Below are 26,562 nucleotides of genomic sequence, written 5' to 3'. Positions count from 1 at the left end.
TCAAGCTCACTGCCATTGAATCAGATCCGACTCATAGCGACCCCTCCTTGGGTTTCCGAGGCAGTATCACTATGGAAGTAGATTGCCCAATCTTCCTTCCAAGGAGTTGCTGGTGGGTTTCAACTGCAAACCTTTTGGTTAGCGGTCAAATGCCTTAGGAACTATACCAGAGCTCCCAAAAGTACTGATATAATAACCACAATAATAGCTAACATTTATCAAGCACTAACTGTGAGGTTCTGTGTTAAAACCTTTATATGGATTATCTAACTTAATCAATCCAGTAGGAGACATGGGTACCATTATAACCCCATTCTATATTTAAGCAACTTTAAGTTCAGAGAGGCTAGGTAACTTATCTGAGGTCACAGAAGAGGCAGAGCCAGGATTTCAACCCAGGCAGGCTGAATCCGGAGCCTAGGTGATTTTCCACTGTTTGAAATGTCGTTTTACTCTAGAATGTTTGTCAAGGGAAGAGGTGGGACTAAGTCATCCAACCCAAAAAGTTGTCTTAGAGGTTTCTGAGCAGGCTGCAAAAGGGCCCTCAGGAGTCCCATGGTCCCAAGGTCAGAGATGCAAGCCAAGTATCCAGAAGGATCCCCCCAAGGTCTTTCAGCAGAGGGTAAACCCCCAACAACAGAGCTTCCTCCCCGCAACTACCAAGAGAAGTTAGATTCTAAAATTTACAGCAAGTATAGTACCCCTTTGTGGATACTCTCCTACCCTCAAAAAACCCCAAGGACCAAGGGCTCACCAGATAACCTTCAGCTTCACCCTCCAACTCTTCCCCAGACTCATTGAGGATTGCAGGAGCTACGCCAAAGAATGGGAAGGTCTAGAAGCAAATGGGAGACAGTGCCTAAGGAGAGGAATGAGGCGACTGATTCAACTCCCTACCTCTCCCAAGAAAGCCTGGCACCCCAATTTCCTCACACACATATCAGTCCAGTGCTCACCCACTACATAGAACAAATGCTCCAAGGCCCTCTCCCTGCCTAGCCCCAAACCAGCCAGGGTAGCCATACTCACAGCAGAACCAGGCTTCATGGGTGTGGCACCAGGGAGGGGGGTCAGCATATGGCCACCCTGTGGAAGTCAGAAATTAGGGGTGTGAGTCAGTCCTTGCACACTGTCCCTGAGCCCCAGCCCTCTGAACCCCTCACTCACTGTCTCTGTCTGCCAGAAGGTGTCCACAATGGGGCAGCGCTGGGCACCTACCACCCGGTGGTACCACAGCCAGGCCTCAGGGTTGATGGGTTCACCCACTGTGCCTAGTACCTGTAAGGATGCCCGGCTATGCCTTGGGCAGGGAAATGAGGAAAGAGGAAGGCTCTGAGCACTACTGGGATCCAGGAAGACACACCCAGGCTCTTCTCCTGCCCCTCCCGTATTCTAGGCCAGGGTGTTGGGACAGTAGAATGGAATAGACTATGCACCCAAGCCAGCACTTAGCTCTAAGAGACACCCACAGGGCAGCAGTTAGGGAGGAGAGGGATCTCACTTGGTGACAGGTTCATCTCCAAACTTCATGAGTAGGCGGATGGCTGTGGGTGCTGTGTAGAACTTGGTCACCTTGTACTTGTCCACGATGCTCCACAGGCGGTCCACGTCTGGATATGTGGGGATCCCCGCAAACTAACCCCAGTGAAGTCTGGTCATCCCTGGTCTTTTCCAAACCCCACCATCCCCCAACCATACCCTCAGGCTCAGTATTTTGCCCTTTCTGACCAACCCCAGTATCTTTACTCCCTGACTACATAAGCCAAGAGGCCCTCCTAGTCAATGTACACAAACCCCTCAGAATTCCTCTTTCTCCAAAGCCCAGGAAACAGGTCATTGTGTAAACCCTCTTGCCTCTAGAGTAAGTGTCTTTGGGAGGTAGTCACCCAGGATCATCTTGTCCATCCCCAACTCTAGGCCAAATGGCCGTAGGTCCTAGCTCCCTTCTCACCAAAACACCGGTGGCAGCATTAGCCAGTGGCCCGTAAGTGATATAGGAATGACCAGTGATCCAGCCAATGTCTGCTGTGCACCAGAACACGTCCTCCGGGTGAAAGTCAAACACGTACTTGAAGGTCGTGGCCACATAGAGCATGTAGCCCCCAATTGTGTGTACCACACCCTGTGGGAAGAATAGGGCCTTAGGTTGAGGCTCTGTGCCCATTCCCACTGACCAGGAGAGCTTCCTCAGGGATGTGGCCCTGCCAGCAGCACCCCCTTCACAGCATCCATCTCTCTTCAATCTCCTTTTTTTCCACGCTCCCACCTCATCTCCCTTGCACCCAAACACATGAATTTAATAAATAAATAACTGCCACTGAGTTGATTGCAATTCATAGTGACACTACAGGACAGAATAGAACTGCCCCATAGGGTTTCCAAGGCTGTAAATCTTCATGGAAACCAACTGCCATATCTTTCTCCTGAGGTTGGTGGGTTTGAACCGCCAACCTTTCAGTTAGCAGCCGAGCACTTAGCCACTGTGCCATGAGGGCTCCTCACACATGCATAGTCAGTCCATTTTTTATCGCACCCTCAGATGGTAGTTCTGAGTCACCTACATTACTCTCATACATGTACACTTCTACCACACATCTAATAGCTTCTCTGTTGTGTATTTGTACACATATATTCAATTATATATGAACAGAATAAGTTAGTAGGGGAGTAAAAAAAGCTAATCCTTTTTGCTCACTCCATCTCTATACCAACTCCAGGAAGGAGAGGCCAAAATTATGCTTCCAAAGGCCCACACAGGGATAGTCCAAAGCATGTGGAGAGAAGAAATTAGGAATGGGTAGGTGAAAGGTACAGTGACATTGCCTTCAAGTAAATGGAAGAGTCAGGTTTTTTAAGTGTTTCCAGGAATGGTGGAGGTCAATGCCTAGTTCCCACACTATGCTCTGGAAACTGACTAGATGTTAATAGTGTGGCATGTGGAAAGGACTGAACTCTTAAGAGCTGTGGTCCTAGGAGTCCAAGAGGGATCCTGGTGCCCACCTTTGGCCTTGAGTTGACAAGGAAACTCCTTCAAGCAAACCATGTGGACATGGGAAGGACCATCTATGTCAACCACATGGACTGACTGTTTTCTCCTTTTCTGGGTACCATGAAGGCCCCTACCTTAACTGTCTCACACTGGTAGTAAGGGTGCATTAAAAGTAATGTGACATTACTGAAACTCAGGGTTGCAGAATAAAATTGATGTCATTACATGCTCCTCAGAAACTTCCTTCTCTCACACACACATACGTACACACTTGCCTTGGGTTTGCCTGTGGAGCCACTGGTGTACAGGATGAAGAGTGGGTCCTCAGCATCACACCACTCGGGCTCACACTCATCCCCCGCTTCTTGCATGAGCTCATGCCACCACAAGTCAACCCCCTGGTTCCAGGAGATCTGTAGTGGGAGGAATACAGAAACAGGCAAGGAAGAACTGTGAAAAGTCAAGGTGTGGGCAAGACCTTGCATCTGGAGGGCTGAGGTGGAACTAGCAGAGGGAAGGGGCCTCAAGGGAGGAAGGGTCCTTGAGGATGGAATGGAGCAGAGAAAACAGGAACAGAACAGCAAGGCTTCCTGGGCACGTCCAGCACCCTGGCATCCCTGCCCCACTCCTACCTCAGAATTCCCCTTAGCTGGCCTCAGGCTGAGGACGGCCACTTGGTTGATCCTTTCTTATCATTCAATTCTCAGCTTAAATGTCACTTTCTTGGACAGGCTTCCCTGAACAGCATCTTGTAGAGTCCCATGCCTTACTCCTACCCTTGCTCTTATTCTTGATCACAACACCATATTTCTTTCCCAGACAGCACATATTTCCAATCATTTTATTTAGTTGTTTACTTGATTACTGCTGCCACAACTAGACAGTGATATTTATGAGGACAGTGACATGTCTGGGTTTTTTTTTTTTTTTTAATTCTAGTTCCTCCATACATAGCAAAGTCACTCAATAAATTTTTGTTTTATTAATGACTATGTGAACACAGGCCTGTGCACACACATGGACTAAGGGGTCATTGGCTCATCAGCAGGGATGCGGACATCACACCACACAATTCAGAAGTGCGAGATTAGTGCGAGTTCACAGGCAAGGTGGGCATCTGGCCTTGTTAGTTGATAGCAAAAGAAGTCAGTAGATCTTGGTCCAAGCACCTTTGCCTGCATGTCCAGATCTTCCGTACATCTACAGGTACTTCCCTTAGCTCTGCCCCTGCCCTTATAGGACTGGCACCAATGGGGTTTCCCATAGAGATGTTTGCTTAAGGGAGCAGGTTCCAATCAGCTAGAAGCCTTCATTCAAGCTGGTAGAAAATGGCCAAGCTGGACTACTTCTCCCGGTAGAGGGATATCCTCTATATCCAAGTGCCTGGAATTTCTCCAAACTCCTTTCCTTTCTTGACTACATCACCTCTTTGAATAACCAATTTTCTGAGTCCATTCTCAGCTGGTGAAATTGGTGTCCCTGATTCTGTCCAGAAACTGCACTGGATTTCAATCCCAGTTCTGCCACTTCCTAACATATATGACCTTGGGCAAGTCACATTTTCTCAAGTCACTCCTTTTTAAAATGAGAATAATCATTCTTGCCCTAATGGTCTTACAGGATTTGGGGAACATCAAAAGAGAAAGGCATTACCTTGTAAACATTAAACTTTGAATTGCCCCAAGGGAGAAGGGGGAGAACTGGTGAATGTCTGGAGGGACAGAGATTAGTCCAGTGCTCACTTGGGTTCCTCTGGGAGATGATAATGGGAGCTGTTTGAAGTTTGCTATGGCTGGTTACAAAATCTTTCATAACCATTAGCTGCTTATATATTCAATGGCCCTGACATGGCAGTGTGAGAGAAATACCCTTCTCCCACCACATAGATACGAAAAAAAAAAAAAAAAAAAAATAGACACATACCTCAATAAATTATACAATGACTCTCCAACCACACCCCTCTCTCTGTACCTGCCCCGAGCTACCTAGAACGTGTAGTTTTCGGCATGTGAGCATCCTAAGAATGACAAGCCCAAGTCAAGTGAGATCGCCATTAAACATGACAAGAAAATGAAAGAAGCTGTCCACCAGCTGTAAAGTACAAGAATACACCTTATTTTTTTAGTGGAAGAGCCACGTGTCACATGGACACTTTTTCCCCCCACCAAACAATCTGCATGAGATGAGGGTATTTATGTATTTTTTAGCAGAAATGTGTCAATATTATTTTGGACAAATGGTGCTAGACTACAGTACTGATGTGACCTGTCATAGAAAAGGGACTAGGAACATGTAAGGGCAAAGCACAGTTATCCTGCAGCTGTGGAATGAGGGGACTGTTATCAAACTGTTTCCCTTGTGGGGGGGTGTGTATGTGTAGGGAGGAGGGCAGGTGCTCCAGGTGTGGAGCTGATAACCAGCACCAGGAAGCAGGATGAGTTCAATCAGTAGAGCAAACACTGGCTGTGAACTAGGTGTGCACCTTTTAGGGCCCAGAGCTCTGAATCAGGAAAAGGTTTGCATTTTCTAAAATAAAGATTAAGAAGTTGACCTCTGTCCTTGGACCCCATATAGTCGTAGCTGGCAGGTGTGGGAGAGCAACATGAAGTAGGTCATAGGTAATACTGTGGAGGATGGCACCTTCACAGTGTGCCAGGCCTTCCCTTGGAGATTGTTTAAGGATAAGGGTACTTGGGACTCTGCCGAATTGCTTTGACTGCAATTCTCAGACCAACAAACCTGGGCTTTGTAAGTCTATTTTTATGCTCTTTGGTTTTTAGAAACTGATTGTTTTCACCTCAAAACAAAACAAAAAGGTCCAGGAGGTTATGGTCTAAGGCTCTCTGGTATTAAGAATTTGAGAATTTGTTAGTCCTTTTCTGGTCTCTTTTTTTAGAAATGCTGAGTTACTAAATGCCAATCAATTTACAAATATCAATAAAGTCCTGTAAGATAGGTAAAATTATTAATTTTATAAAAATGTACATTTTACAGATGAGGAAACAGAGGCAAGAAAGGTTTAGTAACTTGCCCGAGCTCACACAGCGGCAGATGACAGAGTCAGGATTTGAACTTAAGTAGTCTGGCTCCAGAATCTATATTCTAAACAACTAAGTTTGATACCTTTTTTGAGAGAAGAAGTTTAGGTTCCTGTCTGAGTTTTAAAGGGGAAGCAGTGTCCCTTAGGAATGAGATCTGTCTCCACCATCCTAATAAGAATAGAGAAAAGAGGCTTATATCTACATTAACCCAACTGGTAGATCATAGCGGATTTAGCGTAAGACACCTTATGAGGATGGTGAAACTCAGAGGGACAGTGGGCTTTATGTTTTGTTTCAGTAAAGGAAACCATTTCCTTCTAAGCGTGTATATTATTATGTCTCCATTACTGCTAAGGACACTGAAGCCTGTAGGAAAGAGGTGACTTATTTAAGGTTACACAACTAAAAATTGGTGTCCAGGTGTTAGATTTTAGGCCCACGCTCTCCTCTATACTAATCTTCTTTGATCCCTCATTTAAAGTATGTTTCTTTTTAGAACCATTTATAAAGTGATTTTTGTTGAATTTGGCACTTAATTATATTGGATGATTTACGGGCATTTTACAAATCCCAAAGCAGTATATAAACTAGATGGTGCATTGCCAAGGTCCGAGGCCATACCTCCCCCATGTGCTCCTCCTCCTGTCTCCTGGCTCTGCCACAGCTAAGTGCACAGTGAATGCTTTCTGACAGCTTCCCTGATCCCCTCTCCCACAAATGTCCTGAACAGCAGGAGGGAAACTGGATGTCTACTGCTACTTCTCTAAGATCCATGTTCTATACCACTTTAGAGAGGCACAAGAGGCATTAATTTGATTTCACAGCCCTTCAGAGTGGCTTAGAGGGCAAGGAGCCCAGGGGCAGGAGGAAGGGGGTTGAATCTAGCAGCCAATTCCATGGGGGCAAACAGCAAAAAGTAGATGGACACACAGACAAGCACGCAGGGAAGCAGTGCCCAAGGCGGTGCAAAGGTAGATACCTGGGGCTGGATACGCTTGGATTTCTTTTTCAGCTTACCCTGTTAAGAGCCCATGGAAAGGGTGGTGAGCAGGGCCCCAGTATAGGGGGGCAGGAGGGAAAGATCAGTATCCCCCAAATCCCTGGTTGCCTGTACCCAGGCTCCATCTCACTAGTCCTCCCATCCTCCATTTTCCTGATCCTAATCCTGCCCCTATATGCTCAGAACCCCTAACACTGATGGGGCTCTACAACTGCCCTATAATAGAATACAGCCTCTCTAACCCCAAGACCACTCAGGGCCCCTCCAGTCACAGAATCTCAGGAAGATTCTGTCCTTCCAGACCCCGGAACTTTCATCCCTCATGCTCCTTGCCTCTGAAGGCCACCATTAGGCTTTGCTACTGGTCCCATCAGAAACACTGTATCCAAGGCTAAGAAGGGCCATACATGGAGGCCCAGACCCTGGTCCTTCCATGGTAAATATTCCCTAGTCCACAGAGGTAGTCCACCCCAAGCCACCTGCCCGTTGTAATCAAGGTGACTCCATACGCCATGTAAGTCACCATATTTCTAACCTTAAGCTAAGCCCTGAGGATCCCTTGTACTCACCAGGATATCCCAAGCAGCACAGGGGTCCCTCACAGTCTCCCACCCTAAGTTTCCGTAAGGTACAAGGGGCTCCCTACCCACATTCAAAGTCAAAGTCTCCCAGCGCCCAGCCAGCTCTTCTGCAGGAGGCTTTCTAGGATTGCTCTCAGATCCTCAGTATTACGACGAAGAAGTAAAGGAGGGTATCAAGAACTTCCTGGGCAGGAAGAGGGAAGCTATGTGAGCCCAGAGGAGGTCGGAGAAGTACTAGACTCACCTGCACATCTGGGCATGGCCTCTTAATTGGTGGGGACTGGCTGGGGGAGTCACTCATGCCCAGCTCAGCCCGCCCTAGGTGCTTGACCACAATGCAGCATCTCACTGGGAAACCCCTGGAGGAAAGAAAAACTTGAAGTGTTGGGCTGGTTGGCTTAAAAGATAATTTGGCAGGACCCACCCATGTCCATCTTGGGGGGTTGGGAGGTAAAGAGAGTTTGAGCCCCAGAACTTGGCACTGGGAAAATGTCCAGTCGACCCAGGGCAGTAGCCATTTGGCCAAACACACTTACTTCTCCCGACACTTCTCTAGCGCCTCGTCAGCCAGCTCCTTCAGGTTCACAAGCTTCTCCCCTCTGTAGAAGGCATCTTTGGGGAGTACAGACATTCCATGCCTTAGAAGGCAGCACACCTTTCGCCCCTTACCCCTAGTGGGCACAATGCCCATGGGGCCCTCTCTGAGTGGGCCTCTTGGTTCCGGCTCTTTCAGCTGATTTAACTGATAGAGGGTCATCCAAGGAAGGGCAAGGAGAAGGAAGGCAGGCAGTCTCTACCCTCTGTGCTGAGCAAACCCAAATACCAATGAGCTGATTGGAAACCAAAACTTGGGGGGGGGGGTTTGTTAGAAAACGTGTGAGGGAATTAATCACCTGCAGTGATGAGGAGGCTGCACCTGGAATCCAGGATCCGTTCACATAGAGATTCTGCAGAGAAGCCTGCAAACTAGGGAAGGGAAGAAAGACTGAAGGAGAAAAGGAGGCTCCAGGGACTGAGTGAACAAAGAAAAAGGGCACTCATGAAACCTTCAGAGTCTCTAACCTAGGGTCCTAGAAGAAGCGGGATAACTGCTATGGACCTATGGTACAAACATTCTGATCCCCTTTGTCTTGTATTTAAGACACCGTCACCCAGGCCCAACCTACTCCAGACTCCCAACTCCCACCCCTGCCCCTTTATACCAGCCCAAACTCCTACCACAATGGAGTGCACAGCCCCAAGGCGGGCACATGCCAGCATGGCCACCACCAGCTCTGGGATCATGGGCATGTAGATGGCCACTCGGTCACCCTTCTGAATGCCTGCAGGTAAAGGACACACATCACGGACCATGGACCTTTTCAGCTCCTACTCATTCCTTCCCATGCAGATGGCCCCTGCCAGCTGACCTTTTCTAGTTCTCTGTTACCAGATTCCTTCCATTCCTTGCCCACTTCCCCTGAGTTCTCAGATACCCCAAGACCAAGCCCCATGGTCCCCTTCCCATACCCCCGCACTCACCCTGTTTTCGGAGAACATTGCTGAACTGACATACTTGGACCAGAAGCTCATGGTATGTGATCTGAGTAGTCTCCTCTGGCTCATTGCCCTCCCTGAGACACACCAGAAAGAACCACTCGTTAGAGAGTATAACCTCTTTCTCAAATGAGAAAACATGGACATAAATCCATCCAGTAACACCAAAGTCTAGGACTGTCCTATGAGAGTGAGCCATCTGTCACCACACTTTGAGCTGACTGGTCAGATAGTTTAGCCTTTCAAGATTCTTTATACACATGCTGTGTCTGATTGGAAAACACACTGTCTGCCTCTGAGCCTCAGTTTTTATGATAAAATGGGAGGATGGTCCCTTCTCTTCCATCCAATGGAAAAGTATGACAGATGTGATTCTTCTTGAGTGAAGTATCAAGATTGCATTAGGGGGAAGGGAAAATTTCAGACTAGTTAGGGGTCACATGTTGATTTGGGTGAGGGGAGGGGTGGTATGGAAAGAGTCTGTGACCAGCATGGTGACATTGGTGAAAGGAAAGTCACAGAAACTTGCACAAAAGATATAGACAACAGAAGCAAAAACTATTATATGCACAATACTGCATTACCACTGGCACCAAACACCAGGCTATGGACTAATGCATAGACAGGTGAAAAGATCATCTGGGGGTAGGTGGACAAGAATATACCCTAGACCAAGGATAGATTTGGCTGAAGATAATCTTATATATGCACTTGTGCTACAAAATTAGCCACATACATTACAGAAGCAACAAAAGACACTGTTGGAGTAGCTTTTCAGAAACAACCAAACATCTTGAGAGAGAGAATGACTGGGCCTGCAGGCTTGGGACCATAGTCTCAGGGGACATCATGCTCAGTTGGCACAACATACTACGTAAAAATCTTGTTCTACATCCTACTTTGGTGAGTAGTGAATGGGGACTTAAAAACTTTTGAACGGCCATCTAAGATGCAACTATTGGTCTCCTCTCCTCTGGAGTAAAGAAGAGTGAAGAAAATCAAAGTCATCTGGAAACAACAAGTCCAAAAACAAGATGAACCACAAAGACCTCAGCCTTCACGACCCAAAGCCCTAAGAACTATATGGTGCTCAGCTACCAATGCCAACCGCTTGGAAAGGGATCAAAATTGGAGACCCTGGGTTGAGTGGGAGAGAAAAGTGGAACAAAATTCAAAAACACAAAAATGACCAGAATTACTGATCAGATAGAGACTGGTGGAACTCCAGAGACTATGGCCCTGGGTTACCCTTGGGCCTAGAAATGGACTTACTTCTGTGGATTGGCTCTCAGCCCAACCAGAGCTCCTAAATGGATGGGTAACAGGCAAAATGATCAGGAATGTCCAGGCTAAAGGTAGAAGCTCTGGTAGCATAGTGCCTAAAGCACTTGACTGCTAACCAGAAGGTTGGTGGTTCAAACCCACCAGCCACTCCTCGGAAAGAAGGTTGGGCAATCTACTTCCGTAGTGATACCACCTTGGAAAACCAAGGAGGGATCGCTATGAGTCAGGGCTGACTCAATAGCACATAACAACAACACTACACACACACAAAAAGAAGTTCTACATTCTGCTTTGGTGAGTAGCACCTGTGATTTTAAAAACTTGCAAGAGGTCATCTATGTGTAATAATAGGTCTCTCCTCATCTAGATCAAAAGAGAATGAAGAAAACCAAAGATGTATGGAAACAATTAGTCCAAGGGGCATAGTAGACCATGTAAACCTCAGCCTATATGACCATGAGACCAGAAGAACTAGATGGTACCCAGCTCCACTGTCAACCATTCAGAAAAGGATCGGTACAGGAGATCCTGGATAGAGTGGGAGAATAATGTGGAACAAAACTCAAGGTTTACTGGTCTGACAGAGCCGGGTGAGAACCCTGAGACTATGCCCGCTTTAGGTCTGGAATTGAACTCACTCTCATTGCTTCCAGCCAAACAACAGACAGACATATAGGGTGAACATTTACATGAGGTAGATACACTCATTGGAGCAATCAATCAGGGGAGAACAGAAGGGCAGTATTTACACAGGGAGATAGCTCAGGGACAGAAATGCATAGGAAAGAAGGACAAGGAAGAGGTAACTATAGGGAGGAAGTGGGAAGAGAGCTGTTGCATTGTGGGGAATTGTAGTCAATGTCATGAAACAAAATGTGTATAAACTGCTGTATGGAAAATGAATTTGCTGTGTAAACTCACTGAAATCACAATTTAAAAAAAAAAAACTGCATTAGTGTTATTTAAAGTGGGGTCTTCAGATCACTTTTACCCAACTCACCTAGGGAAATTGTTAAAATGTAGATTCCAGGGGCCCAGCTTAGATCTACTGAACCAGATTCATAAGGCCCAAGAGTTTGCTTCTTTATTAAGCCCTCTTTATAGAGGTTGGTGTAAGGAATGATTAGGTGATCCTGATGCACATTTAAAAAGGAGAATCACCTCCTTTATCAGCTGATTTCTACCTACCTACTCGGCCTTAGAAGGAGCTCTGTTGGTGCAGTGGGTAGAGTATTTGGTTGCTAACCAGGTCAGTGGGTCAAACCCACCAGCTGCGCCACAGGAGAAAGATGGGACAATCTACTTCCATAAAGATTTGTTGTTAGTTGTTGTTATGTGCCGTCGAGTCGGCCCCGACTCATAGCGACCCCTCCTTGGGTTTCCGAGGCAGTATCACTACGGAAGTAGGATTGCCCAACCTTCCTTCCGAGGAGTGGCTGGTGGGTTTGAACCGCCAGCCATCTGGTTAGCAGGCAAGTGTCTTAGCCACTATGCTACCAGAGCTCCCCCTTGGAAATCCATTAGTCTCAGAAACCCAATGGGAGTCGCTGTGAGTCAGAATCAACTCGATGGCACTGAGTTTGGTTTGTTTTTTTTCTCAACTCAGCCTTCGAGGAGCCCTGGTGACATAGGTGCTTGGCTGCTAACCGAAAGTCACCAGTCACTTTGCGGGAGAAAGATGTAGCACTCTCCTTCCATAAGGGTTACACCTTGGAAACCCTATGAGTTAGTTCTACTCTGTCCTATAGAGTCTCTATGAGTCAGAATCAACTCAACAGCAATGGGTTGGTACTCAGCCTTAACTCCCACTCCTCTCTAGTCTTCAACCTGATTTCCTTCATCTTTTTTCATTTGTTTATTCAATATCTATTATGTGTTATAATACATGTATAGAGATAAGGCATTGATGAACAATATAAGCAAGGTCCCAGATGTCATGGGGTTTATTCCCATAATAGTACAGGTAATGAAAAAGTAACAAATGTAACCATGATAATCTGAGATTATTATAAACATTATGAAGGAAATAAAGCAGAATGATATAATAATGAGTGACTGGGGAGAAATATTTTTTTAAAAAAAGACATTGTCTTAAGAAATTTTTAGCTACAAGAGTGTTCCCCTCAATGTTTTTCTTTCTTTCTTTTTTTAATTTCATGATTTTCTGAATAGGTAATACATTCAAATAGTACTGCATAAAAAGATATGTAATGGCAAGTACTCCTCCCATCCCCTCTAGACATAACCACTGTTACTAGTATTTTGAGTAACTTTCCAGAGATAGTCAATGCACAGATAGGGCCACTCCTAGTAGGACAGAGGGCCAAAGGTGTGTGGAGTGACCAACATAATCACTTAGGAAGAAGGCTACACTGTTAGCATATTTCATAAAATCCTTGGGATACCATTGAAGACAGACATTTTTAAATTAAAGTTTAATGCTGTTTGGGAGCTCTGGTAGCATAGTGCCTAAGGCACTTGACTGCTAACCAGAAGGCTGGTGGTTCAAACCCACCAGCCACTCCTCAGAAGGAAGGTTGGGCAATCAATCTACTTCTGTAGTGATACCGCCTTGGAAACCCAAGGAGGGGTTGCTATGAGTCAGGATCGACTCGATGGCAGTGAGTTTGGTTTGGTTTTTTTGACATTATTCTTTAGTGGTGCATAGTATTCCACTGGGTGTGTGTACCACAGTTTGTTTATCCATTCCTCCGTTGATGGGCACGTAGGTTGTTTCCATCTCTTTGCTATTGTGAATAGTGCTGCAGTGAACATGGGTGTGCACATATCTGTTCGTGTCCTGCCTCTCACTTCTTTAGGATATATACCTAGTAATGGGATTGCTGGGTCAAATGGTATTTCTAGTTCCAACTTTTCAAGGAGTCACCATACCAATTTCCACAGTGGTTGTATTATTTTACAATCCCACTAGCAGAGTATGAGAGTCCCAATCTCTCCATATCCTCACCAGTATTTGTTATTTTCTATGTTGTTGAACTTTGCTATTAACGCTGGGGCCAGATAGCATCTCATAGTTGTTTAGATTTGCATCTCTCTAATGGCTAACAATTGCGAACATTTCTTCATGTGTTTGTTGGCTGCCTGAATATCTTCTCTGATGAAGTGCTTGTTCCTATCTTCTGCCCATTTTTTAATTGGATTGTTTACCTTTTTGATGATGAGGTGCTGGAGTTTTTTATAAATTTTAGAGATAAGTCTTTTGTTTGGTGTGTCATTGCTGAATATTTTTTCCCATTCTGTAGGTTCTCTTTTTACTCTTTTGGAGAAGTCTTTTGATGCACATCCAAGCCAAATCAAACCAAACTCACTGCATTGAGTTGATTCCGACTCATAGCGACCCCCACTGGGTTTCTGAGGCAGTAAATCTTTATGGACGTAGATTGCCCCATCTTCCTTCTACAGAGAGGCTGGTGGGTTTGAATTGCTACTGGTTAGCAAATGCCTTAGGCACTGCGCCAGCAGTAGGTCCCAATCATCTAGCTTAACTTCAGCTGTTTGTGCATCTTGGGTTATGCTTGAGAGTCTATTTATGCCATAAATTAGGGCCCTTAAGTTTGCCCCATCTACTTCCATACTGATACTGCCTCAGAAGCCCAAGGAGGGGTCTCTGAGTCGGACCCTACTCGACGGCAGTGAGTTTGTTTTTTGGGGGAGGTTTGCCCTTATTTTTTCTTTGATGAACTTTACAGTTTTAGGTTTCACATTTAAGTCTTTGATTCATCTGGAGGTAGTTTTTGTGCACCAGACAGTTTTCAATGATTAATTTTTTGCAAGTAGTCACCAGGCCTTTCTTTGGGTTGCCTCTGGGTAGCCTCAAACACGCAGCCTTTTTGATTAGCAGCCGAGGATGTTAACCATTTGCATGACCCAGAGAGATGCAATAGCTTGGCCAAAGGCACACAATAATAAGTGGCAGAGCCAAGAATACATCCTCAGGTCTTCTGAGTTCAAGTCTGGACTCTTTTCCCTCATACTGTGAAGGACAGAGATTGCAGGGAAGACAGGTCTTTTTTTTACTGTTGGAGGTTACACAGAAGATTTTCAGCCTCTTTCCAGGTCCTGGCTCAATGAGTCAGTTACCATCCTCTCCTTGTCTAGCCTCCTAGGGCTGAGCAAGGCCAAGCACAGGGACCTAACTAAAGTGGGAAGAAATAGGGAAAGAAGAGGCTGGCTAATAGCCCTGAATGCCAGGGTCAGAAAAGCCATCTCCTTAAGTGACAAGAGGCACGGGAACTTCAGAATGTCTCCAATTAGAGTTGAATGCCCACATATACCACACATTCATGCACATATCTCCACACCTATGTTTGCTAGCATGTATAAAATCACATATATTAGTATACATACATTCTAGGCAAAAAGCTGCCTGTTCATACAAAGAGTACAAATATATGCACCCAGGACTCAGACATGGGCCGTCTGCAAGTCCATGCACCACGTTTATGGGCCCACTTACATGCACAGCTTGTCCTTCCACAAACTCTCTCAAATCATTTTGTTTTGTTTCCTTCCTGGAATTTCCCACTCTTTGTATTTATTTGTTGACTTACATAGTCTTTTTCACTAGTATATAAGCTGCACAACAGCAGAGATCTTGTCTGTCTTGTTCACTGCTACATTCCTAGCACCTAGAATAAAGTCTGTCCATAGAAAGGAAAGTACACAGGAACAGACAAGCACAAGCTGATACAAATATAGCTTACTTAAGCCCACTTACAACTGCACACGCACACATACACACACACACACCACAGTGTACCTTCTTCCTGGCTATGGGCTCAAGTTATACATTATTGATACAGGCACCTTATTCCTTCCAGTCAGTGTCTTCTTTCTCTGACATGCACAGCCAGCTGGGGCCACTGAGGGGTTGGGGTAGGTGGGGGGAAGGGAATTGCTGGCCAAATGCAAGATCCCAAGCCCTCTAGGATGTTAGAGCTCTTAAAAGAGCATCACATTTAATTGGACTTCCACATGCAGTAAAATGAAACACATTCCTTACCTCACACCATACACAAAAAACAAATTCAAAATGGATTAAGGACCTAAATGTGCAAACTAAAACCATACAATTCTTAGAAGAAAATGCACGAACAATGCTGTCAGGCCTAGTTTTCAACAATGGATTATCTAATATAATAACAAAAGCACAAACAGCAAAGGACTAAATAAATAAGTGAGACCTAATAAAAATTAAAAATTTTTCTTCATTAAAAGACTTTACCAAAAAAAGTGAAAAGACAAGCTACTGGCTTGGAGAATAATCTTCAGAAATCACATATTGAAAGAGAATGTAATAACCAAAATATATATAACTTTGACAACAAAAAGATAAATAAGCCAATCATAAAATGGGCAAAGGAATTGAATAGACATTTCACCAAAGAAGACATTCAGTTGCCCACCAAACACATGAAAAGATGCTCAGCACCATTAGCCATCAGAAAGACGAAAAGCAAAACCACAAAGAGATACCATTACATCCACACTAGGATGACTATGATTTAAAAAAAAAAAATAACAAGTGCTGGCAAAGATGTGGGAAAACTGGAATCCTTATCCATTGCTGGTAGAAATGCAAAATGGTACAGCCACTATGGAAAACAGTGTGGCAGGGCCTCAGAAAACTAAAACGAGACCACCATATGATCCAGCTATTTCCACTCCTAGGTATATATTCTAAAGACGTGAAAGCAGAAGCTCAAAAAGAGACTTTCACACTGTGGAAGTTAAGGTTATGTGTCGACTTGGCTGGGCCTGGTTTTGAGTGCCTGGACAGCTGGATGTAATTATTCGCCATGATGAGACTGGTAATTAACTCCATGGTGGAATCTACTGGAGCAGCTGAGTAGCTGGTTTAGGGATGTGGTCTGCTTCCAGTAATATGAGAAGTTTTGAGAAAGGCAGCTTTTTGACACGCTTGGACCTTGCATGTAGCCAAGTCTTCATTCAGCATCCTGCCCTGCCCTGCCAATTTTGGGACTTTTTCTGGACTTGAACTGGTGGCCCGCTGTATTGTTTGATAATCTTGGGACTATGCCTTTTCACTTGTCGACCTTGGGTTTGCCAGTCTCAGCAGCCAGTAGCCGCCTGAGTTAAGAAAAGCCTCTAGCTTCAGTGGGCTGGGAGCAAGAGCCAGAACTGAAGCCCAAGGTTGAGGGGCTTTCACTCAGGGCCTAGAGCTGGCACTTTCAACTCGGACTTCTAGCCACCTAAACAGTAAGAGAATAAATCCCTGTTTGTTAAAGCCATTCACCTGTGGCATTTTCTGTTAGAGCAGTACTTGAGGTAACTGAAACACAAACAGAATTTGGTTCCTTTGGTTTAAAGGTTTAGGGTCATGGTTTCATGGCACATCCCTGTTAACTGGCCTGATAACATGTTTAATGCTTCTGTTCTACCCCCTAATTTGTTGCATAGTTCCTGAGGTCTTAAAAGAATGCATCTGGCTATCCAAGACACAACCATTGGGCTTTATTTGCCTGGAGCAGTAGAAGGAGGAGAGTCAGGACAGGAGGAAGAAATGGAATGTGTGGCTGACTGCCTCCGTGAACAACTGCCTCCTTTGCCATGAGACCAGAAGAACTGGATGGTGCCTGGCTACCATTACTGATCATTTTGATCAAAGATTCTATAGAAGAATCCTGATCTAAAGGGGTAAAAATGCAGGAAAAGATTTAAAATTCTCATGGACTCTAGACTTTCTGGAGCTGTGGAGGGTGGATGAACCTCTGAAACTACTGCCCTGAGATCATCTTTAAACTTTCAACTAAAAATATCCCCTGAAGTCTTCTTAAAACTGAACAGTTTTAGCTTAACTAATAAAAGGTCTGCCTTGAGCACTATGCTTTTTTAAGAACTAACTATATATGGGATCAAGTTGACCACAGCAACTCCAAAGATTAGATAGGAACCTTGGGGGCCAGTGAGTTTATGTTAACAAGGGAGGCATAATTCAGAAAAGGAGAGTGAGAATGGTTGCACAACTTGAAGAATGTAGTCAATGTCACCAAATAGTACATGTAGAAACATCTGAATTGGTGTTTGTTTTGCTGTGTATATTGTCAACAACAACAAAATAAATAAAATTTAAAGAAAAAAACAACATATCCAATTTCGTATCCTAATTCTGAGATCCACAAAGGCCACTGCTGTGCTTGGGGTCACAAGGCGTGTTGCTGGAAGAGCAGGGACTGGGACTCAGGGTCCAAGCCTCCTTCCTCTACACTGGGAGTTTGTTCCAAGTTCAAAAATCTACAAAGCCTAAGCAGATGATGTAAGTAAGTGATGTGGACCACATCAAAAGAAATTTTTCTTTTGAGAAAGGCAAAAAAGTAATCCACCTTCTTCTTAACTATTCTAGAAAAAATCAGCAGCACACTGCTGATGACAGCCTCAGTGTTGGGAAAACAATAGGGAGGGACAAGCACTGGAAAACTAGTAAACAAATGCTCTAGCAAAACGAAGCGCCTGGTACTTAAAACTTACCTCTTCTCAATTTCTGACCTCTGGGAATAAGGGCTCAGTGTTGCCAATTTTTTCAGTTTTTCAAGTGATACCTGGATTCTGTTTTTGTCAACAGTTCTAAATTTTTAAGTCTCAATGACTAGTTTAAAACTTTTTAAAATACTGTGGTTCAAACAAAATTATTAATGAGAGATTTAGCTAACAGGCTACCAGTTGGGAACTCATGCTATTGACCAAACTACTTCCCTTTCACTGGAGGCCATCTGGCTATAGTGAGACAACTCAAGGGATACAGTCACTTCCTCCTCGTTCTCATCTTCCTCCTCCAGGAAACCTTCTCCAGGGAGCCTTTTCCAATTACCTCATCACTTACATTCTCCAAATTCCCTGTAATTCTTTACTGATGAAAATTATGTTTGGAATCAGACTACTTCTCTTCATGCCTATCTCTACTATCTCAGTTCAAAACAACTATCAGGTAAGTCAGATCACATGTCCTCTGTCAAAAAGCTTGAATGGCTTCCCATATCATTTTGAGTCAAATCAATACAATGGCCTATTAGTACTTACATGATCTGGTCCCTCTCTAATTCATAGTCCTCATCTACTATTCTCTCTTCATCTCATTCACTCTGCTTCAGACACATGGTCTCCTTAGTGTTTTTCAAAAACATCAAGCACATTTAACCTCCGTCTTTGCCATCTACTTGGGGCATTATTCCCCCATATATCTACATGGCTGTATTCCCTGATCTTTGGGTCATTGCCCAAATGTCAGCTTCTCGGTGAGGCCATCCTTGACTGCCCCATATAAGAGAGCACTCCCTGCCCCCCACCACCAGGTGCTTCAAATTAACAACTTCTATGAAGTCTTTCCTCATTTGCCTCTTTCTCTACCTAGTTTCTCCACCTACCTCTAAAGCTGAAAGTTCTCCCTTCCTGTCAAGGCCCTTTATCTCACTTTCCTTTTGATCTATCTGTTCTAACTTGGGTTATAGTTATTTGGGCCTTCTCTTTCCCAACCTAGGCTCTTAGAGAGTAGAGATTTGTCTTATTCCTTGCTCCCTTCTCCAAGCACAGCTGGCACAATAGGTACTCCAGGTTCATGGTTAAAAATTTCAAAGACGGATATGGATACTAGGGCTTCCTTCTTTATATGAGAAGGATAGTCACTGGATTGAAGACTTCAGCTCCTTGAACAAGCAGAAAAGGAAGGCTGCATAGGGTTGTTGTTGTTGTTGTTGTTATGTGCCGTGGAGTCGGCCCCGACTCATAGCGACCCCTCCTTGGGTTTCCGAGGCAGTATCACTACGGAAGTAGGATTGCCCAACCTTCCTTCCGAGGAGTGGCTGGTGGGTTTGAACCGCCAGCCGTCTGGTTAGCAAGCAAGTGTCTTAGCCACTATGCTACCAGAGCTGCATTGTTGTTGTTGTTGTTATGTGCCGTCGAGTCAGCCCTGACTCATAGCGACCCCTCCTTGGGTTTCCGAGGCAGTATCACTACGGAAGTAGGATTGCCCAACCTGCCTTCCGAGCCAGAGCTGCATAGGGTAGGAGTAAAGAAATGAGGAGTGGGGGAGGGGAGAGTTAGGGAGGAACAGGGAGTGACTGCTAAAGAGTATGGGGTATCTTTCTGGGGTGATAAAAATCTTCTAAAATTGATTGTGGTGATGGTTTTATACCTCTGTGAAATATTAAAAACCACTGAACTGTATACTTTAAATGGATTCATTACATGGGATGTGACACTCCTCAGAAGGAAGGTTGGGCAATCTACTTCCGTAGTGATACCTCCTCGGACAAGGAGGGGTCGCTACCAGACGGGTCTGACTCGACGGCACATAACAACAACAACATGTGACTTATTTCTTAATAAAAAAATTCATTGGGATTTTGATTGGAATTACAATAAACATACAGATTAACTTGGAGAAAAGAGACAACTTTACAAATGTTTCCAGAAAAACCCTTTTAGCACAAATTGACTGACTGATTGATTGGATTATACTGCCCTCTTTCCTTTTTTTGCCTAAAGACAACATTTAGCACTTATTTTTTCTAGCACTGTAATCTTATGTATATATTAGTCTCCTTTCCTTAAAGTAGGTAGGATATCTTTTAATCTATTTTCTCCAGAAAGCATAACGTTTGGCACATGGTAGGTACTTAATGCATACTTATGAAATGAACATATAAAAGAATAAATGAATGAACAAACTTATCTCTGTTCTTAAGACCAGCTGGATCCAAGCTGATCAGAAAGGGGAAACTCGATGGGAAAACATGGAATAATATCGAATACTAGAGGATACAGACATGGAAGATAGATGCTGGACAGGCAGGGGGAGATAGTAAACACAGAGAGGAAAGGAGCATGGAACTTGGGAAATGGGATTTGGAGTCATGTCAAGAAGAGTTTCTTGAGCACCCATAGTGGGCTCAGTCCTGGATTCTGAGCCCTGGGAAAGACTAGAAGAAGCCCCTAGAGATGAGGTTCAAGGTTTAGGACTCCTGCCCCACAATCCAAGCTATCTTGTACCTTGTCTTCCTGCCAGCTATTTTCAGGCTTTGACCCAGGCAACTTGTGCCTGTTCCCCTTGGCCAAGATGACTTTGGTGCCAGTCGAATTCTATGCCTCTCCTCTGTTGAGAAGGCAGAACCTAGACTGATATTGAAGGTAACCCCTTTCCCACTGCCTCCATGCCTACTGAGAGGAGGAAAGTCACACACACTTGTTCCTACCACCCTGTGTACCATGCTGGCCTTATCAAAGCCTAAGAACACCCAAAGCAAATAAATGAGGGCAGCCCTCTCCTATCCTTTACTATCACAGCATTTGGAATGCTGCCTAAAGTAGGAACATACCCGGAGCAGGAAAAGAAGGTGAGGAGAACAGCCAGGGGCAACATTTTACATGTGACACCTGGTCTTTCAAGCATAATGGCCACATTGTTATATTTACAACAATGGTTCTGTGTTATCTAAGAATATGGTATTGTTTAACTAATTTGTCTTCAAGCTAGGGTATTTGATTCCTGTGGGCACCTAAGCAGGAAAAGTTTTAAGAAAATATATGTCTAGATCCTCAACTTCCATATGTAATCCTTCCTAACGTAGATCTGATTCAGTTCTCCTTTCAGTTACCTGTATCCTGTTGAGTCAGGGCTGACTCGATGGCACATAACAACAACGTTTTATAAAAGAATGTTTTATCTCTCTTGGCCCAAATCTTATTATGGTACAATACTAGGGCATAAAAAGTTGCAGAGTGCCAAACACAGGGACAGTTTGAGGATATCTAACTCCTAAGAGACAGCCTCAAGAAAGCAAATCAAAGACAGTTTCTGTAAGAAATCAGTACTGAAAGGAGTGATAATTCAAACAGGTGACAAACTCATGGTGACAAGACTACCTACCTGTCTTACCTCTCTTAAAAATCACAATTCAGCAGTAAAATCATTACCATGGGGAAATATATTAGCATATTTATTTTAATTGAAAAAGAAAGTCAGGTTTTTTTTAATAGGAAGTAAACTTGATATGGCTGATTGTGTTGACAGTGAGAACTGGTTTTGCAAATTAGGTTATATGTTGGACATTTTCCATAAATTACATGAGTTGAATATGCAGTTCCAAGGATTTGACAAAGTTATATACAATATATACAGGTGTGTGTGTAATATATATATATATATACAACTTAAAATGCATTGGAAATTAGATTATTTGCAATTATTTAAACTTATAATAAAAATTTTAGATGTGAACTTTAAAATGTGTGAAAAATCTGTTATTTTTCAAAATTCTTTTAGATAAACAATTTAAAAGGCCCAAGACCACTCATCTAAATAATTGTTCTCTAATGATGCCCTGCACCTCCCCTCTGCGTCAGAATCACCTGAGGAGGCTACACAAATAGAAATTGTGGGCCTCATGCTCTGGAGACTCTGGTTCAGTAGGTTGACAGGGTCCAGAAATGAATACTTTCAATAAGATCCTCAGGTGATTATTTATGCATGCAAAAATTTGGGAACCTCTGGCTCTGGCTCTGAAGTCACCAGATCTAGATTTATTATTTACTATAAATTCAGTACATGAATCTGTACAAATTTTCCCTTCTCTCTGAACCTCAGTTTCCTGCTCTGTAAAATGTACATTGGGAGAGGGAGGAAGAAGAGAGGATAGCAAACTTGGTGTTAGACTAGATAATCTCTAACGTATCCTGATTCTCAGTTTCTGCCTTTCCAGAGGTAGGGCAATGGGTCCTCCACGTCAGTTTAGAAGAGGTTTTACTTACATAGGTCTAGGAGAACCAACTGGGGTAGAGACCAAAGAAAAGTAATGAAACCTGCTATGCATGGCTCACAAGACTGTTGTGTAGACCAAATAAGAATCCAACTAATTATTGACATGAGCACAGTATAAAAGCGCTTTAGAGGACATCCCCTCACTTGATCCTCACAGCTACCTTAGCAGTGGGTAGAGCAGGTATTATTATCCTCATTTTAAAGATACAAGAAATCCAGGGCTTCTAAGAAAGATCTACTGATCCCTACTTCTCTGGAGCAAAAGAGAAAGAAGGAAATCCAGGCCTCAGAGAAGAAACTAGTTTACAGGACTGTCTATATGATCCATGGCCTCATCTACTCTGAGACCAGAAGAAATAGAAGATGCCTGACTCCCACTACATACTGATCATTGGGATCAGGACCACAATAGTTGAGTCCTGACAGAATGGGAGAATAAAATGGAACAGAACTCAAATTATGAAAAAGTCCAGACTTACAGATCCAACTACTCATTCCATCTGGGTAGCTGGAGTTGAGACTACAGGAATCCCCGAGACTACTGCCTGAGGTACACTTTAAACCTTAAACCAAAACTATCCTCAAGGTCACCTTTTAGCTAAATAACAGATTGGCTCATAAAATAAAGAATTATCACCAGTAAGTTCTGTGCTCCTTTAAAAAATCATATATATGAGACCTAATCGTCAATAGTTACATTAAAGCAAAGATGAAAAGGTAAAGAGGCAGGGGAACTAGATTACAGGAAACAGCACAATCAGAAGAAAAATAATAAGAATGTTGATACAATGTGAAGAATGAAACCAATGTCACTAAACAATGTGCATAGAAATTGTTGAATGAGAACTTACTTTCCTGTGCAAACTTTCACTAAAAACACAGTAAAATGTCATTTTAAAAAAAAGAAAGAAAGAAATTCAAAGGAAGTGGCTGCTAAGGCCACACAGGGGATTAAGGGCAAATCCTTAATTAGGTCCCCAGTTTCTGACCTCCAGGTTAGTGTCTGTTCCACTATATCAATTTGGAATGTGCCCAAACGAACATGGGGCAGCCCTAAGAATCTCCAGGAGCACTTAGAGAAGCTGAGGAGGAGGCTCTCATCCACTCGGAGGCTTAGCCTGTGACCATGATCATGCCCACCATGATATCTTCAATATCCTGATAACGTCCTAAAAGACCCAAAACCTTGGGCAAGGATGCCCTCCTACGTCCACCTTCCAGGCCTTGTAGTACTCACGTGTCACAGGAACACTTGTACTTCCATTTGCTACAGACAAGACCCTCACTGCCCTCAGAAATAAGGAAAACACATTGTCTTCAACATTTCCTTCCTAAACAAAATTCCAGCTCACAGCTCACAAAATCCTTTTCCTACCAGATTGTGAGCTCCACACATTTAAATCTGGACAAGAACCAGATTTCTCTTGCTTATTGCTATATTTTAAGCACCTAGTACAGTGCCTGGCACATTTCTATAAATATCTAAAAAATTCAATTTAAAAAACTGCTATCCAGAAGCTAGTAGATTATCTATGGAGCACAGCTATCCACAAAAATAAAATTTGGTTTTCATCAGTTAGTTCCGTATCATTTGAAAACAGCTGGACAGATTTTCACCAAATTTGGATGTCACATTTAAGATTCTCTGACTTAGCTTCTTAAAACCAAACAGTAGTTTAGCTTAACTAGTAAAGAAGGTCTGTGCTGACCATTGTGCCCTTTTAAAATCAATCTACATGGGATCAAATTAACAACAGCAACTCGAAAGACTAGATAGGAACCTTAGAGGCAACGAGTTTATGTTTAGTGGGGAAGGAACAACTTAGAAAAGGAGGGTGAGAATGGTTCTATACTTGAAAGTTGTAATCACCATCACTGAATTGTACATGTAGAAATTTTTGAATTGGTGTATGTTCTGCTGTGCGTATTTTCAACAGCAAAAACAAAAATAAAATAAATTATTTAAAAAAATACATATCTGCTACATATCTTGATTAGTGAACTCCTGAAGAATAAAGTTCCTTATAAGAAAAAAAAAAAATTCTGACTTAATCACTTCTTAGTCACAGCCAGCTACCCAGAGGGAGCGAGGAGTTGAGCCTGTGGGCTCAGGACCATAGTCACAGAGGACATCAAGTTCAATTGGTATAACATATTACACAAAACATTGTTCCACCTCCTACTTTGGCGAGTAGCAACTGGGATCTTAAAAGCTTGCAAGCAGCCATCTAGATGCAATGATGGGTCTCTCCTCATCCAGAGCAAAGAAGAATGAAGAAAATCTAAGATTCATGAAAACAATTAGTCCTAGCAACTGGTACACCATGCGATCCACAGCCTATATGACTATGAGACCAGAAGAACTAGATGGAGCTCTGAGCTTTGAAAGGAAGTATACAGAAGTGGATTAGGCACCAACTAGTAGAAAAACCTGAATGGAAACAGTGAGTACAGAGATGGACAGAGCTGCAGACTGTCAGCTACTCTGACAGCACCAACACCCTGAATATTTTCAAGTGGTTTTGGGACCTGAGAATTGACCTAAAGATCAGCCCTGGTCTCCAAGGGCTGCAGGAACTACTGCACTGTGGCCCATGACTCAGAAGGGAAACAGCAAAGAGGGAGACCACTTGAACTGTGGACTTTTGGATGTTTGGAGGGCGCAATCATTCTGATTGTTTACAAGTGATGGCCATTTTGGATATTTAAAGTCACAGCATTCTCATTCAGATTCCAGGGACCTAAAAATAGACTTTGTTTGCCAAGGACAGCAGGGACATACGGAGGCCGACAACAGGAAAGGAGACAGGTGATGAGTGTATAAGTGCTGCAAACTAGCAAATAGAGGAGCACAGTACTCTGCTTACTTAGATAACATCAAAACAAAGAAAATTAAAATTGTGGGCAAGTTACTCCAACATACAATCACCAATTAAATATAAACACAAAAATGTCACAATGTCTTAGAGCAACAGAGCATCACAGTCCACACAAAGAAGCAAGATAAAGCAGGAGAAACGAGGGACCAGAATACAGACACAGAGCACATTCCTGAGGAAGAAGCAGCATTGGAACTCCCTGACAAGGAATTCAAAAGAATTATATTTAGGTACCTTCAATAGATTGAGAGACAGATCAAGGAAAACACTGAAAAAATTGAGGAAAACACAGAGAAAACCCTACAACAATTTTGAAAGACCACACAAGAACAAAATGACAAAATAAATGAAAAATTAGAAATGATACAAAATCTACAGATGGAAATCCAAAAGATTAATACTAACTTCTCAGAGATAGATAACACATTGAACGGGCAAAGGAGTAGAATTGAATCAATGGAAGACAGAATTAGTGAGATTGAAGGCAAATACCTGAACCCTTCTTTGGAAAGGGATCAATCAGAAAAAAGATCAAAACAAAATGAAGAAAGCCCAAGGTTCATGTGGGATACCATCAAAAGGAATAACCTACATGTAATCAGAATTCCAGAACAGGAAGAGACAAATAAAACCACAGTGAAAACTGTCACAGATTTGTTGGAAGAGAATTTCTCTGGTATGATGAAAGATGAGAATATATCCATTCAAGAAGTCCAACAAACCCCTAATAGGATAGACCCCAAAAGAAAATCACCAAGACATATCATTATCAAACTCACCAAAACCAAAGACAAAAAAAGAATCTTGAAAGCAGCATGGGAAAAATGAAAAGTTACCTACAAGGGGCAACCAATAAGACTAAGCTCTGATTGCTTGGCAGAAACCAGGCAGGTGAGAAGACAATCAGATGGTATATATAAAACCCTGAAAGAAAAAAATTTCCAACCAAGAACTGTACTCCAAACAAAATTGTTCCTCAAATATGATGGTGAAATTGGGACATTTCTAGATAAACAGAAATTAAGGGAATTTGTTAAAACCAGACCAACCTTACAAGAGATGTTAAAAGGAGCCCTTTGTACAGAGAACCAACAACAACAAACAACCACTGACCATTAATACACATGATGACATAACTCAGAAACCAACCCAGTTATGGAAGTATCCAAAATAAATAAGCCTACAAGATTGAAACAAGGAACCAGAGACATCAATTGGCAAATGAGAACAACTACAAACCAAAAAGAGGGAAAAAACTGTGTAGTTACAGAACTTCCAAATGGTAGAGAAGTCAAGACAACTGCAAGATAGAACAGACTGTTCTAAACTTGTTTTTTTTTCTGTGTTTTCTTTGGTCTGTCTCAATCTTTTGAAGATACCTAAAGATAATTCTTTTGAATTCCTTATCAGAGAGTTCCAATGCTGCTTCTTCCTCAGGGATGTGTTCTGGGTCTGTAT

At 43.2% G+C, this 26,562-nt stretch overlaps 1 protein-coding gene across 1 annotated transcript in view; it reads right to left on the bottom strand.

The window, feature by feature from the left end:
- Nucleotides 1-26,562, bottom strand: part of ACSS2 (acyl-CoA synthetase short chain family member 2) — a 63,938-nt gene that overhangs the window by 6,693 nt on the left and 30,683 nt on the right. The window contains exons 3-14 of the mRNA XM_007934583.2: nucleotides 9,133-9,224; nucleotides 8,830-8,933; nucleotides 8,505-8,577; nucleotides 8,148-8,223; nucleotides 7,856-7,970; nucleotides 7,010-7,048; nucleotides 3,265-3,402; nucleotides 1,952-2,122; nucleotides 1,502-1,635; nucleotides 1,168-1,300; nucleotides 1,030-1,086; nucleotides 755-835 (exon numbers count right to left, since the gene is read on the bottom strand). Coding sequence (XP_007932774.1) covers nucleotides 755-835; nucleotides 1,030-1,086; nucleotides 1,168-1,300; nucleotides 1,502-1,635; nucleotides 1,952-2,122; nucleotides 3,265-3,402; nucleotides 7,010-7,048; nucleotides 7,856-7,970; nucleotides 8,148-8,223; nucleotides 8,505-8,577; nucleotides 8,830-8,933; nucleotides 9,133-9,224 — 1,213 coding nt within the window. The remainder of the gene's footprint in view (nucleotides 1-754; nucleotides 836-1,029; nucleotides 1,087-1,167; nucleotides 1,301-1,501; nucleotides 1,636-1,951; nucleotides 2,123-3,264; nucleotides 3,403-7,009; nucleotides 7,049-7,855; nucleotides 7,971-8,147; nucleotides 8,224-8,504; nucleotides 8,578-8,829; nucleotides 8,934-9,132; nucleotides 9,225-26,562) is intronic.

Source organism: Orycteropus afer, unplaced genomic scaffold, assembly GCF_000298275.1.
Source record: "Orycteropus afer afer isolate SDZICR_OR568_19922 unplaced genomic scaffold, OryAfe1.0 scaffold00020, whole genome shotgun sequence".
NCBI classification, from domain to species: Eukaryota; Metazoa; Chordata; class Mammalia; order Tubulidentata; family Orycteropodidae; genus Orycteropus; species Orycteropus afer.
The sequence above is the reverse complement of the archived record's forward strand: the minus strand, read 5'-3'. Positions and strand labels throughout refer to the sequence as shown.